This window comes from Micropterus dolomieu, linkage group LG14, assembly GCF_021292245.1.
Source record: "Micropterus dolomieu isolate WLL.071019.BEF.003 ecotype Adirondacks linkage group LG14, ASM2129224v1, whole genome shotgun sequence".
NCBI lineage: Eukaryota > Metazoa > Chordata > Actinopteri > Centrarchiformes > Centrarchidae > Micropterus > Micropterus dolomieu.
Window position 1 is genome coordinate 10,638,317 of NC_060163.1, and position 15,949 is coordinate 10,654,265.

At 39.1% G+C, this 15,949-nt stretch overlaps 2 protein-coding genes across 2 annotated transcripts in view; both read right to left on the reverse strand.

The window, feature by feature from the left end:
- Positions 1–8,680, reverse strand: part of mpp2b (MAGUK p55 scaffold protein 2b) — a 44,345-nt gene extending 35,665 nt beyond the window's left edge. The window contains exon 1 of the mRNA XM_046068929.1: positions 8,469–8,680. The gene's annotated coding sequence lies outside the window, so the exon portion shown is untranslated. The remainder of the gene's footprint in view (positions 1–8,468) is intronic.
- Positions 8,681–9,026: 346 nt separating this feature from the next.
- Positions 9,027–11,951, reverse strand: LOC123982974 (peptide Y). Its single transcript, XM_046068986.1, has 4 exons — positions 11,902–11,951; positions 11,487–11,674; positions 9,946–10,026; positions 9,027–9,251 (listed from the first exon to the last, which is right to left on the reverse strand). The coding sequence occupies exons 2-4, from the start codon at positions 11,672–11,674 to the stop codon at positions 9,227–9,229; spliced, it is 294 nt and encodes a 97-aa protein (XP_045924942.1). The 5' UTR covers positions 11,902–11,951; the 3' UTR covers positions 9,027–9,226.
- Positions 11,952–15,949: the final 3,998 nt, after the last annotated feature.

Below are 15,949 nucleotides of genomic sequence, written 5' to 3' on the forward strand. Positions count from 1 at the left end.
GGGGGGGGGGGGGGGGGGGGGGGGGGGGCGGTTTGACAGGAAGGAGGCTTGGGGGTTGGGGGATGTTCTCTGCTCGCTCACTCTGCAAGTCTCCCTGCTTCTTATTTAATAGTACTGATGGGGAATAATTGGCCAGGATATGATAATGGTGCTGTGGCATTTTCTTGCTCAAAATGTCTAGTTGCAACCAGTAAGAAATCCCTAAAGGATTCAAGGATTAAAGGTGTCCTTAATTATACCATTAAGACTAATCTTGAAGTTGAACAATGTGTAATAGGTGATTCTTAAATGAGGTCAAAACTGATATTGGTAATTGTCTTTTTGCTGCAGATGGAGAAGACCCAGCAGTTGTGCAAGTTGTGGGTTAGTCTGTCTCTACATGGATATCTTTAGTATGTAAACTGTCTCTGCTCTCTGATTGATCTTCCCTCTCTCTCTATTAGTCAACTCATACACACACACACACACACACACACACACACACGCACACACACATACACATCACACAAATCTCTATCTTCCTTGTTGTATTGCAGGAAGAGAGCAGCTCAATAGCACAGCTGCCATGACATCACATTTGCAGACCTGCTATCATCGCAACGCTGTTGATCTATTAAAACAAGAGGGCAGCCGGGTGTGCTTAGTGTGCTTTGTGTGTGTGATCTATAATTATATCTCTAAACATTTTCAATGCTCCTTACCAAATAAACCTTTCTAGCCTAACTACAGACTAAGTTTAAATTCCTGTAAGTCTTACATAACCATTGAAGAGGGCAAAGGTCAAAGCTTTGGTGCCTTAAAATACCTCTAGAAAATTACAGGAATAAGCTTTAAACCAGCTTCAATATCTTCTTTTTTTCAAAATGAGATTGGATGGTATCTTTCTGCTATACTTCTGCTATTCATTAAGGATTGTGACGTATTTGCTTCAAAGACTTTTCCCTTGCTCTTGAAGGATTTTGCTAGGTTTGCAAGCCTACAGCCTCACATGAAGCCAATGTTGTAAATTATTTTATCACACATTTCTTTATCAGCAAGGATCCACAGTGGTGGTTGAGGGAAGTATCTGTTTCCAGTGTTTTATTGCAGATGTATAAAACAGCAGATAAAATCTTCCAGCACATTTTGACCTGGAGCCATGACACAAGTGGTGGCCCAGGTGTTTGTATGCCAAGTGTAAAATGCCTTGAGCTGTTCCCACAGTGAGGCTGCATTAAAGCCTGTGAACATGCTCGCTCACACACACACACACACACACACACACACACACACACGCACACACACACACGCACACACGCACCAGCAACCAAACGAGTCTTAATCCACACATGCAGGCTGGCGTCAGGCCTAAAAATACCCTGTGCTCCCACAGGTTCAGCTCCTCTCATTACTTTACAAGGGAAAACTGTCGTATCCAAGACAACCATCAGCAGCTCTTCGCCTTTTCCCCCGGCGCTTCGCCATGGCAACAAGGGAAAATGCGTAAAATAATAATAAGTTGAAGCTAAAATTGGGTCTATTAAGGGGCTTGAGAAACATGTAGGTTTGAGCATTCATACGTATGAGGAAAGACTGTAGCATTCACACAACAGGCAGGAAATCAATTCTGACAGAGCTCACCAGCCAAAACTAAGGTTTTCACAGGACTTTTGGACCTGAAGTCTATAATGAAATGGAGCATTTTTATTTAGTTTGATTTCAAACTTGTATGTACTTGTATGCTCCGGTGGCCTGAGCGCAGCAAATAATAACTAACTCCTGAACAACTATTTCACCAGACCTGTAAAAAGAACTTCTTGGCTGAAGAAAATTTTAAAAAATTCCCCCTGGTCTAGTGGTAAATAAAGGGTCAGAAAAGTTGACTTTCATCAAAATATAACTTCTTATTTCAGATTCTTATTAAAAAGACAAATGAATGGCATTCTTGAAAGTAAAGTCTCAGGTTGAACTCAAACTTAACGGGTCAGAACACCCAAAACACAAAAGAAAATATTTCCATACTTATCCCCGGTGGTATGTAATCACACAGATAGATAGTTTGTTTTTTTATGTGCCGAGACATAGAAATAATCAGCCTCTGAAACCTTTACTGCCATGATGATACAAAGGTGTTGATTAAAATCAGATTTTTGCTGCTAAAAGCATTTCAAAAACTGTAAATATGTAGTTTCCCCAGAAAGAAAGCCACTTCTGTCAGAGTTAATACTACTCAACAAAAATATTGGTGAACGTCACTCAAAAGGCTTATGACCTCCAGTACCTTGAAGAAAGCACCAGTACGTTTATGCTTCTCTGTCAAACTAAATTCTACTCTTTGTCAGTAGACACAATATCAAATACATTCATTTAATCCTGCCTTCTGGGACTCACATACATATCAGAAGTGTGGAGGTCTTTTAAAGGAGGATAAATTTAAGTGCAGTTTAGAGCTGTATTCTGCATAGTGGAATGATTTATTGTATTTTAAAAGGTGTGTTATACTGCATGCATATTAATACACACATATTATTAGTTTATTGTAATGTGTTATTATTTTCAATACTCTACATTACTGAAAAACATCCAATTCAGCATAATTACACAAGAGTTAACACCATCAATAGATATCACTTGATGCCAGACATTTCATGAAACCTGATCAACTTAGTGTTGTATTTTCCTCCACCGATACAGACGGCAATTACAGTGAGTAGTATTAAATGTCCTGTATATACCACTGAGATGCTAAAGGACTCAGGCAAAGTACTGAGAGCCACCCAGAGGGAGCATTTACAATCACCACCCTGCTTGCATTTCATTAAAGATCCCCGCTTTCGAAGGAAGCAGTCATAATTGAATAAGCTGAATGAATGTCAGTGTTTCAGTGTCACTCAGATCTCTCTTGAGAGACACTCTGGAGGTCAAGGTTCAAATTTTACAGAGCAAATCCCCACCAACACTGGCTAACACTGACACAGTGGCATGTCTGTGAATTTATTGCCCAAATAATTGGGGTGGGGAGAGGGGCTGAATCTTAAATTTCACTTTATAAAAAAAAGCAAGATCCTTCCCAGCCTTATTTATATTTTTGTTGGACCCTCCCCCGAAAGATCTCAAAACAAACATACCAAAGAGCCACTCTCTAATATTTAAAGACCAAATGCAGGTCTGAATTAGACATCAGTCTGGTTTTATAGAAATTCTTTGGATGTATGTTGTTAAGACAGTGCATATCCCAGTGTTTTAAGAGGCAATGTGGTCTGAATGTGCAGGTCTGAATGATAACAATAATGATAGGACAATATGTTGATTTTCTGAACTATGACAGTTAATATATAGTCCGATCTGCTCCCTGTGAGCAAGGACAGATTGTGGGGGTGGGGGCTGATGAAAGAATAATCTCGTCACTACAAAGTAGGGGTGGGAATCGCAGGGTACCTCACAATACAATACGATATACAATACATGGCTCACGATAACGATAATATCACGATAGAGCAATTCTGCGATAATCGATATATATCGCTAGACAATCCTAAAATGATACATCACAATTTCTGTCTATGAATACAAAATGCCGGTGAAAAAGTTCTCTATTCATTTGCTGCAAATCCAAACTGTTAGAAAACAGCACAATTCTGCAGCACACATTTTGCAGTCTGTAAATTAAAACTACAGAACTACAGAGCAACTATGAAAAATTATCATAAAAAACGTTTCTTTATAAAAAGGCACATAAAATGCAAATTCTCTGAATTTACTGATTTTTTTGCTGAAAATACAAAATGCTGTGTACCACCTAAGTCTAATATGTACACCACATTATACTTAATTGTTCAGCGACACAGCATTGTACTGCCCTTTCTCCACCTAGTGATAGCTGTATATTTAGGCCACAAGTAATGTTGGGTTTGGGTTTTGACCGTTTGGAGTTGCTGTAGCTAGTCTGTGTGGAGTAGCAGATCAAGACAGTGAAGTTAGTAGCTCTTTTTTATTTCAAACAGAGATCAGGAAACATATGTACTTTAAGTATTTGCACAGTATGTCACTCAGGATGTTAAGCATGTGAAACAAAATGTGTAGTTTATGTTAAGATTATATTTTCGCGATCGCGATGCTAATGTCCATTAGCAGGTTAATGGAAATTCCCATTATATTTTAGCATTGAGCTAACCGTCAAAGCTCTATTTTTTATTTTATGTATCGATATGATGGGCTGGAATATCGATACAGTATCATGGAAAAATGTGTAACAATATATTGCTGTATCAATTTATTGGCACACCCCTACTACAAAGTTTCAAAGTGACATAGACGCAGACTGTTCCTGTAACCATAGTAACTCACTCTCAATCCTGCATGCCTGTGCACAGTGCGAGAGGAGAGGGAGAGCGAGCTGCTGATTGAGATTACTCTGAGCAGCATGCAGGGGAATAAATTAGCCAACAATATAATAGAGTTTTGTCTATTTCTCACTTTCCCCCTGATGGTCTGAATAACTCACTAGATTTGTCTCTAGTTGCTTTGTAGAAATTGCTGAGGTTCTTAAAAAGCTATAGGTAGCAGACCAAACTGCTATGAGGCGTGTAAGGGAGGACATAATCTTTCAAAATTTAAAAAACACATTGGACTCCTAATAGAGAACAACAGCTGTTAACTGTTTGTAAACAAAATACATTGACTAGACACAGTGGTTTTATTTTATAATCATTTATAATAGCCCAATAATTATATATATTCTTGGACCAAAATTATTGCTACAGACAATTCAGTAGTCGCTGAATATAGGTCTGGACATGTTCGTACCTACTAAATTCTACGCCCTTGCCTGTGAGCGCTGCTGTTGATGGAGAAGATGTTTGATACAGCACATTAGTTCTTGCCTGCAAATTATTGGAAATTTGCATTAATACTGACTGGGGACACTTCAATTTGCACAAATCCATTCACCAAATTTGAATATCTTTTGAAAAATGTGTTAATCTGCACCAGGTCACATCCACCAACTGTGGCTTCTGAGGGGCTTGAGTGAAATGTGAAAAGTCAGGTATAACCAAAGTGATCATACAATTCATCCTGTAGGGAACATGCATGTATGTACAAACTTTTGTGCTAATCCATCTAGTAGATATTAAGATATTGAACTGAATTACTGAAACATTTGACCAGCTGCTGGTGCTAGATGCTTCACCCATTGGGGAACATGAATGTATGTATTAAATGTATTCGCAATCCATCCAACAGTTGTCATTTCAAAATGTGATGGATCGCCCAGACCGACTGACTTTGGCGCTAGAATGGCTAAAAATATTACATTTGCCTTTTAAAAAATCCATGTATATAAACACAGTGATAAAAATGGGAGCATGCAGTTGTTGCAGCCTCTGTACATCGAGATCTGTACCGAAGGGGATGAGGTGGCAGGTGTGAGAGTAAATGAGCAGATCATTTTTATGAATGACACCACAGAGGTTGGGGAAAATATGCTGACGCTATGTGAACCGCTGCTGATTAATCTCCCTGTGGAATCGAGTGTGGATGGCTCCTACTTCTAAAGCTTTTCTCTCTGCCAGCTACATTTTATTAGAATTCCTGTTTGATGCAGTAATTAATCACTCAGTAAAAGTGCACAGTGACATGTTAGGCACCACCGAAGGTGTTCTTATCGTTAAGAGTCTTCTGTATGTGATATCCAATAACCAGTATGCCCTCTGACTTCTTCAATATAATAAGATCTGTGCAAGAATCTGGGGTCGTGCAGGGATAGCTCTTTGACTTTTTCTGAATGTGTGACCAATGTTAACAGATTTATATTAATTCAGTGTTAAGTATGCATTACTCCGGGGCTCACATTGTCTTCACCACCATGCCGGCATTTTTGTTCTGATTTGATCCGATTTAATGTCTCGTACAAAATGCATTCAAATCTTCTTGAAAGAATTTAGAGTGAAGGACACATTTTCAAAGTTTAAAGAATCCGACTTCAAACAGAGTTCTTAAATCGTTAAAGAAGTGCTTAGATGATGTTTCAGTTGACGTATAACCAGACCTGCTGATCTTGTAGCCAATCCCCAAAACTGTCAAATGCAGGGAAAGTTATGGTAAACCTCGACCACTTCTGAAACAGAAACTGATAAGAAGGTGGAAGTCTCTTTAATCCCAGTCAAAGGCTCTTTTAAATGTGACATATCTGACTGTGGTTTGATATGAAAATCCAGCAGTGGGATTTTCATTCTGTTATAAGTGACTATAAATTATGGAGGCTTCAGGAAACAAAACAAAATGCTCATCATGATGAGAGTTTCTATTGCTCCAAAATAACAACGTCACTATCTGGGCTATATCAGTACCTTTGGGTAAATGAGTTATCAACCACATGAAACATATAAACCAGATATACTCTTTATAAAGAATGAATTAAAAAGAAACAAACATTTTCCTTTAATATGGTTGCTACTGTCCTGCACAGAATCTAGAAAGAATCTTTATTTTTACTGAACCTGTGAAATAAATTTCTTAAATTACACAAAGTTGGCCTCCAATGAAAGTGAGATAAAAGTATCTTTTTGATGAGGTCTCATGCTTCAACTTAATAAATACATTTACATGTAAACTCATGGTACTCATGTAACTGTAATGGCCGTCCAATCTTCCTGTCCAGGATGCAACAAACAGCACAGCATGAACACATTGCTCTGTAGTTATTTTCTACCTGCAGGTAGTCATGGATGGTATATCTCTATTACCACTGAAAATATAATAACTTCTTTATGGCTTCCAGAGGTAATTTAAATACTTCCTCTGCACTTTAGTAATCAAACATCCTCACAGTGTGACTGTAATGCTTAGGCAGAAAAGACAACATAATAGATGTTTGTACAAAATTAATAAGCACCAATTGAACTTCGGTAAAACTGATAGAAATCTTCTAACAATATCGACGCAAATCCAAAGGTCTGTGATATTTCCTTCTTTTGGGCACAAATTGTCAGGGAACACTAATTAATTTTAGTCTTGATCTAGGCTAGATTTAAAAAAAATTAAAAATCTCATTGTAAGATTATTTTAATGTGATAATTCAGGCCTAACATTGGTGGCTGGGTAAGAAATATAGCATATGGTATGGACCTGGAAAAATAAAATGCTTTAAGAGGCAAACTGAGTGTGAAGAAATCTGGAAGCCATTTAATCCATTATATAACATACTGTGACATCGGGAACCTTCTCCTGAATGAGGAACTGGGTCATGCTGAAATATATATGCAACTGTATACCTTGCAAGGGATGAACGGTAGACTTTTTAATTCATTCATTTATTTGTTTGGGATGAATTTAATTGTCATTTTTACTTTCTTAGCTGTCAGTGTGAACATTTTTGACATTTAGTTTCTCATCTTTTTGTTCATTATGATGTCTAAGTATGCAACATATAGGCCTAAATAAAACTAGGGAGAAAATGAGAGAAATGGGAAGGAAGAGGTTTGAGACATTCTGCTGCTTATATAGCGTTCAAATATATGTAATAGAGGATGGCACGTATGTTTGTTGGAATATAAACATAAATAAAAATAATTATTCAAAAAAGGTGATAATATAGAAAAAACTCCAAAACATACTCATTTCCTTTAAGCATCAAAACTATTTTGTGCATTTTCTGTGGGGTACGTTTTGCACAAACGTTGTAAAAATCATAAATCTAAATGGCTTTAATCTGGTTTACACCATGGCTGACTATTCAGTTGATTAATTGTCAATCTGACTCTCGCTCTCTGGCCAAACCTTAGTAGAATATAGAAGTCCAAAAAATAGACAAAAACAAATAAATGAAACTGCATTTTTTTTATTTTGAAGGAATATGGTAGATTTTCTCTTATTAAGATTTATCTACCGTAAACGTCAGACACACATCAGCACCCTTCTATTGATCCACACGCGCTCAAACATCTGTGCACGTCCCGACCGTATGGGCATGCGCAAAGGGAAATAACAGGTGCATGACGTCGATCCACCAGTCGTTATCAACGTTATTCTCTGAATTAATGTCCAACACTCAGATGAAGTAGCCTACATTATTTGAGTTAGGCTGTCAAAAATAGTTGTTTTTACATGTGGCCGTAGCACAGGTGCAAGCAGCTTGAAGTCAATAAGGCTAGTTTTTCTATTTCACGTGATTGAGGCAAAGACACGGCGCTCGAGCCCGTGGTAGAGGTAATATGTAGCTTTTTCGTGCTGAATATGCGTCCCCTCGTTGTCAGAGGAAGAAATGCTGAACGAGCTTAGACAATAGGTGGGTTTTAACCATATGAATAAGGGCTAAGACTTATTTTCACAGAGGACATGAAATAATATCTGGCTGCGTGTAACATTATCCACCTGGCGAGTGGCGAAGGTGGACTACACATCTAGAAACGGCATTATCGCGGTCCACCAACCTAAACTAAACACCACGTTTCCTCAGTGCAAAACCAGCTAAAGGCTGAAGCGCTCACCTGCCCGGGTCACCTTTATCCGGATGCCTCTTCGGTCTGAGATGAAGCAGGAGGTTTGATATCTCCACCGGGTCTCCTGGCAGTACTTGAAGCACGGCAGGTCTTGTTTAATCTATGCAGTCACTTTCACAACACCGTAGCCAACGGCAACCCACACAAACTGCTATCTTTAACCTAAAACCGCTCGCGCGCTCTTGCAAATAGCTCCATTGATTAAAGGCCAATTGGCTGCCCTGTTAGCGCTGATGCTGTTTCCCAAAGGATGTGCGAGAAGGTTTTTGTGATGACAAACGCGTTTTTTTGTGGTGTGGTACCCCGGTGAGAAGTTAAAGCGTGTTCGCTGCTGACGATATGAACCCCGCATCAGTGAGACAGACTTGCAAATGTTCGTCTCTTAGTGATATAGCGACATCTAGTGGCAATAAGAGCAGTTTGCCTTATAAAAAATAAATGAAGAAATACCAAAGCATGTGTGTGTCTTTAATAGTTTTATTCCATTCAAGTCTTCATTGTAAAGTGATTAATTTTCATAGAAATTATTTACATATTTTGGCCAAAGTAAAATGTTTATAGTCTACTTAGAGAGGAAGACAATCAGAGAGGGAGAGAGAGAAAGATTTGCATGCACATTAAATAATTAAATACACAAAGTCAAGTGCAGGTTGTCTCTTAAGAATTTCAGTGTTTTTTTTTTATTGTTGGTGAATCAAAGGATTGGGGTGGGATGGGGGGTCATTAAGGGTTAACACTGGGCTCATTTACCACTGATCGCTATAGTCCAAGCTGTAAGAAAAGAGAAAAGGCAGTTTTTATTCATTGAAATTTACCACATCCTAATACGTAGTAGATAGCAGCTCAACCATCTGAACATATGATTGTGACACTATGACAGTGATGTGACCAATAAGCTGTGCAAACCCACAGTGAGATAAAAAAAACAAATTAATACTCTTATACTTGAAGAGTAACTGATATTAACAAGGAGCTGAAGAACAGCAAAATAAACAGCAATGCAATCTTTCTGTAACATGGCTTACAGCAATAAAAACATTTGATAATATACTGGATCAATACTGGCAGGGCTGTGTTGTAAATGCTTAAAGGGCAGATGCATTGACAAAAAATGTATTTTACACTCTAAGGAATTAGTGTATGCAGCTGCTTACCCAACTGTTACTGGAAGATGAAACATGTTTGATTTAATTTGATGTATTCTCATTGAACTGCATGTTCTGTCATGTATTTGTAATGACAGGCCAGTTACTTCTCATATTTCAAATCATAATGGAGAGTGTGGCCGATCAGACTGATCTTCCAATCCTGAGTTAATTTTTTTATATTGGACATCGACATTTTGCACAGTTAATGCATTCCTTTTCGTAGCTATTTCAGGGGCTTCCCCACCGTGCAAAATTGTCTTCAATTTAAAAGCACAAAGCAATTAAACAAGACGTCTATTCCCATTCATTTCTCTCACCGTGGTTCAGTGTCTTGGCTTGAATCAGCCCCAAACAGCAGCCACGCCACCGCCTGGTCAGGGGTCGACCTCTTCCCATACCTGGAGAAAATCAAACACCAGCATGTAACGGATGCAGTGAAATATTAGCGGGAGATTCTGGTACACGTGAAAACCGTCTCTGCTTTGCACAAGCAGCCACTAAGTCAGCAATTCGCTGGGTGACCCTATCACACTTGCCGGGAATTTCAATATTTTTTTCAAAGGAGCATCAAGCCGTGAACAAGGCAACTTAGCTGCATACACCCTGACGAGTTTTAATCAGTACTGCTTTTCTGTTCAGTGTCTGCAGTCCAATCACAAATCAGCCGGGCAATTATCTGAACAAAAGGGAGAATTTTCAAGTTCAGAGCCAGGGGTCCAGCAAGGCAAACACAACAAGCTCCTCTGACTTTGTCCTTTGAAACCTCTTTACTAAAATCAATGCCTGGCCACTGAAGAGTAAACCTGCCTTTGTTTGAGGCATGAAACACTACACTGTGGGTCCTTTGAGTGCAATGACAGACCCAGCCTCTTTAATTACAGACCAGGAGGGTCAATGATGAGACTATACTCAGCTTCCATCACAGGAAAACTGCAAACCTGCTATTTTCTCCAACTCGAACAACTGAATGAATGCTTTTATACCCACACAGCAGGGATAGTGTACTTGATCACATTCAGGCTACTGGTTATCTGATCGAAACTGTAATCACCAATATAATCTTTGCTGTATTTTAGGTATGACAGATAAGAAAACAGTGAAAACTTAAAAATCAAGACATTCCATTAAAGGTTCACAACAAAAAATCTTTCAAAATCCTCAAATGTGTAGAACACCTACTCCCATATAAGTAGTATATATTCTGTCATGATCCAGTCTTGATTTTCACCCAGGAAGAAACAAAAGGAATTGATTGGGACGTAAGGGGTAACAGGTCTATTATAAAATGTGGGGTCCCAACGGAGCCATTCTATCTCGTCTGAACTTTATATACCCATCTGAGGAAAACCAGGCTCCTACTCTGCCTCATTATTTTTTATACCAAGCACAGCAATGCATTGTAACTTAATGACCAAAGAGTCCTGTGGGCTGAACTCTAGAGCAGAATCTAAAAAACCGGTCTAGTATGAGCAAAGTCATGCAACAACATGAGGCCTTGATCCCCCATGTGGCTATCCTTGCAAACAAGTCCTTGAGCCAGAGACTTAATCCCCTCACATCAAGGGAGGTGGACTACCTGTCTGACCCAACCAGAGGATGAAAAGATACCAAATCCCTCCAAGTCTTTCAGCATTTATTAGTCCTTCTTTGTAATGTTTTTATTTTTTTTCATGAGACACTCACAAACCTGATATGGCACTGAGGTTGCAGTCCTAAACTTCACAGTGTTAATGACTATAATAAAAAAAATATGCACTCTAGGAATGTCTGTCGGTTTCTAAATCTGGAGACATTCTTGCATTGTCTGGCTGGAGAGAGAGAAAAAAAACTAGGAAAAGGAGATGTAAACCTGACTCACCTCTGTCTGGTGATGAGGTTGACATAATGCCTGACAGCTGCGTGGTATTTGGCCCACTCCTCTGGCGAGGCGTTGCTCCCCGGGCTCTCCGGTTTGGGAGGGTAGGCGTCCGCGAAGCTGCTCAAACACACCAGCAGGCAGACGACGAGCGCTGCAAGCATCACTAACGACCTCAGCATATTGGCCATCTGTGGAGAAATCCCAGGTTATGGTCACTTGAAAATGTAAAATGTTGTTCTTGAAAAAACTTTTGCAGAAGCAAAAACATAATTTTTGGTGATGTTTAAGGCTCTAGTCAATGCACAAACTGCCTTTAAAGTTTTCCAAAGATGGCATGAAAATACGCTATTTTACATAAATGGAAAATAAATTACACGCATGTTGCATCAAAGTAACAAAAAAGTAAGTTGCTTACTTTTTTTGACAGTTGTCTCCTGATGCAGTCACCCCGGTGGTGCACTTGTGTTGGTTGGCTGCTCTGCTCTCAGTTCACAGGGTTATATAGTGTGGGATGGATACCTGATGCGCACTGACTAACACTTAACCACACCCATCGATTCAGCAGCGGCGTATAAAGGGGGTATTATCTCAATTTGAATATTTGACTTTTCGCTGGAATCTGAAGTTTATTGTCATGCAAATGCACATTGAAAAGACGCACATTTCACTTTTTCCAATAATAAGCTTGAAAATTGTAGTTGACTGGGTTTTGCTGTGGGAAACGATGTTGCTTTGAAACTTACAATGTAACGAGTTATGGATTTCACCCAATTATAGAGGGTGGTATTGGCAGTATATCTCACATGCATTACTATAAAATAAATAGTGAAACGAAAACCTGCTGCATTATCTTTGCGTGCTGCCCGTTTAGCACCACGAACAGCGCCAAGAGACCATAAAAAAACATAAAACAGTCCCCCGCTATGTTTTATGAGTTCAAATCATAGTCCACGTAGGTTCAAGGCACCCTTAGCTTCAGGCCAGTAAGCATTTACTAGCTCATTCATTTAATCCCTGGCCCTTGACACTATGCTTTCCACTTATATCTGATGTAATAACCCTGTAGGCAAACTTTTTTTTGGATGCTGTGGTGTCCAAACAATAATGCTGCGATGATGTGTTGAGAAGAAACCCGCTTGACACTGTTCTTGATCATAAAAGTTTTTTAAGTCAAAGAGTTCAGCATCAATTACAAATGTACAATTACAAAGTATTGGATACTACAATGCTACAGGGAACTAGTGGGTGAGTGTGATCATCAAAATGTTGTAGAAAGCACAGGGTATTTCCAAAAGAATAGACACATACCTGAGCTCACCTACACTGCAGTACTTTCTCTCAGCTGGCTTAAAGATGTGATCACCCCTTTACTTTGAAATGTCTCAGCCTGGAGTTCAGAAACCACAACATAAGCAAGCAGCAATCAGAGAACAATACAACTGGCCCTTCACACTCAAAATAATGGCCTGCACAGAAACAATCAGAGAGAGATGGGTTGCTAACCTGCAACATACTGCTCAAAATGGCACCCTGTCTGTTTTTAGTATAACTTGCCTTTCCATGCCATTGTTTTTTATTAATGTCTTACTTTCAAGAAGATATTGTAACATACAATATTAGCTTGATGTTTGTTACTTGACAGTCAGGCATCAACTTCAAAAAGTTCATTTAAATCTATATAATGTACTGGTAACTAATCAGAGTCATCCAATTGTTTTCTTGAACACATTCATCTCCAGGGAGATACAGAGGATCCAGGATGGGAAATGCCTGTCTGTGCAGTCACCATAATTATGTTCCAAAAAAAGAGACACAAAAACATTTTCTTTAGAGAATGAACACAAATGAAGACTTTGTGAGGCACTAGACAAATGTAAATTTATTAGTGTTAATTCATTAATATGAAATGTATCTTATCCAGGAATGATGAAGCCTAACTTGTCTAACCATTAGCACCTTCACCTTTATTGCCTATAAATTGCCTTTATTGCATTCATCACTCCTGCTTGCATTTTTCAGATAAAGCCATTAATATGGTCTGTAGGTAGAGGTCATAGGCTATAGCGTCCACAGATCAATACTGCTGTTGTGTTTGACACACTCATATTTTCACTGCAGTAATTCTCCTATGATTGAATGAAGTGATTGATTGAGGCGTTGCTGGATTATGTTGCCTTTTCAAATTCATATCACCACAGAGACGCTGAGGGTGGGTGTGGATCATGACGCTGATATGACATGAGCACACGGTCGCACAAACGTTTGTGTACACAAATACTTTTCAGGTCTTAAGTGCTGAGACTCAGTCGGCTCCTGTTTATCTCGGATCTTCACGGTCTGCTGTTCAGTTCATGACGCCTGAACGCGTATCTTATCCAACTATGGGGTTTCTGCCCCTGCTCGTATGTCTGCACACAAGACAGAGGTAGCAGATTTTACATGCACATGAAACTGAAATAAATGTTTTATTTTCTTTGCACTTTTGACTGTTTAATTTTTTTGTGAAATTCTGGCTTAATTTATTCATATTAAAGGCCAAGTTCATCCAGTGTTCTGCTTCCACTGTATAAACACAGTGTCAGCCATTAACAACTGTTCTTCTGAGCTTTGATATAGTGTGGTCTAGATGCTGCTTCAGAAACCTTCCCTGCCTTGCTATCAGGGAAACTGTAGGGCATCATCACATATTCGCTTTATAGAAGAGAGTTAGATGATAAGATTGATACCACTCTCATATTTGTCCGTTAAATATAAGGCTACAGCAGGCAGCCGGTTAGCATAGCTTAGCAAACAACAGTGGAGGGAGGTTAACAGCTAGTGGTCGCAAAATCTGTCTCCCAGCACCTCTAAAGCTCACAAGTCCCTGTTTTATAGGGGGCTTATGTGCCGGAGTATTTCTCGGCTAGAGCAGTAGCTTTCTGGAGTCTCCACTAGTTGCCTGGCAACTGCTCAAAGCCAAGAAATAGTCCAGCCCAAAACATCCAGAAAATAAAGAATTGTAATTTGTACACTTGTACGGATCAAACAAACAAGATATAAGGTGTTAATTAGTGAGCTATGGAGGTGCTAGTGTTTTTTTGTTTTTTTTTACTGCTGGGCAGAGCTAGGGTGTTACCATGCTAAGCTATGCTGACCAGCAGCAGCAGGCTGTTGCTTAATGTTTAACATAAACACATGAGTGGTACTCATCTATTAACTCTCTGGCATAAAGCAGAAAGATGAACACTTCCTTTAAACCGATAATACAGGCAAAACATAAAATACTGGTTGCAAAACATACCACGAACATTTTTCTTTCCTTCTTGCTTTTCTTTGTTGATGGGGACTTTATTTTACTATTATCCATAACACAGTGTTTATTCATGATCAGCAACATATTGTTCAAATGTTGCTGGAGTGTAATAGACAGCAAAAAGGAAAAAAGCTCTCACAATATTAGTAAGATCAGTATTAGCCATGTATTAGATCATCATGGATAAATCAAAGGAATTGTTGTGGTGCCATATAACATAACAGCACAGTCCAAGCTGTCATACTGGGCTCCCTGGGGAAGTCATGACAACTCATCTCATATGCTTATAGAGTTTATAGAGTTGTAAACAACAGTGTTTTGTCTGTCCTTTGTCTGTCCCTAAGCCCTTGTCAAAAGCTTGACTTGATTTGGGCATAAATCCCCACTGACAGCCTCCACAGAGCTGCTGCTGCTGTTGACAATAAACAAGCAGTTAAAATGTAGTTGACCACGCCATAAAGTGGATTGCAGTATTACACATTGATTGCACTGATCATTTCTGAGCAATTATTGCACCATAATTCAAACTGATATTGAGGGGACAATTAGTGTTCTGCAGTTTGTTCACCCTACGACGTCCAAATTGGCGCAAAATAGCAAAATGTAATCTAAATAGTAAAATCTTTGCTTTTAACAATCAGAGGAGCTGGGAAAAAAGGGGGGGATAGCTAAAAGTGATTAAATCCCGAATAAATCATCTCCAATTCAAGGGAACCAATATGTGTCCTCTCTGTTGTAATCACCCATTTCCCACAGCTGACGGTGGCTACCCTGAACATTTAGTTAATTCTGCTTCAGTAATCAACCACTCTGCATTCACTCTACAAGCCATAAAAGTCAATGGCAAGAAACAACAATATGCCCAAGAAAAACTCATTAGCTATCTCCAGTGTTTGTAGATAAACACTGAGAAAGTAACAACCCCCCCGATAAGGAAAATGGCAGACAGTTAAAAGTTCTCACAGTCCAATAAACCCCAGCTAATGCACTCCTGAAGAGTAGTTTAGGCTCCTACAGAGGGGAAAAGTGTTTGAGTTGCCATCAAGGCCAAGATAATAGGACCAGTAGGAGGCAACTGATTTTCAAAACTTTTTCTCGCATTTTGCTCAGTTTTGCCAACTTTTTCCTTTGTTGAGTAAGACTTTTTCGGGCCCAGAGCGATAACTTGAGC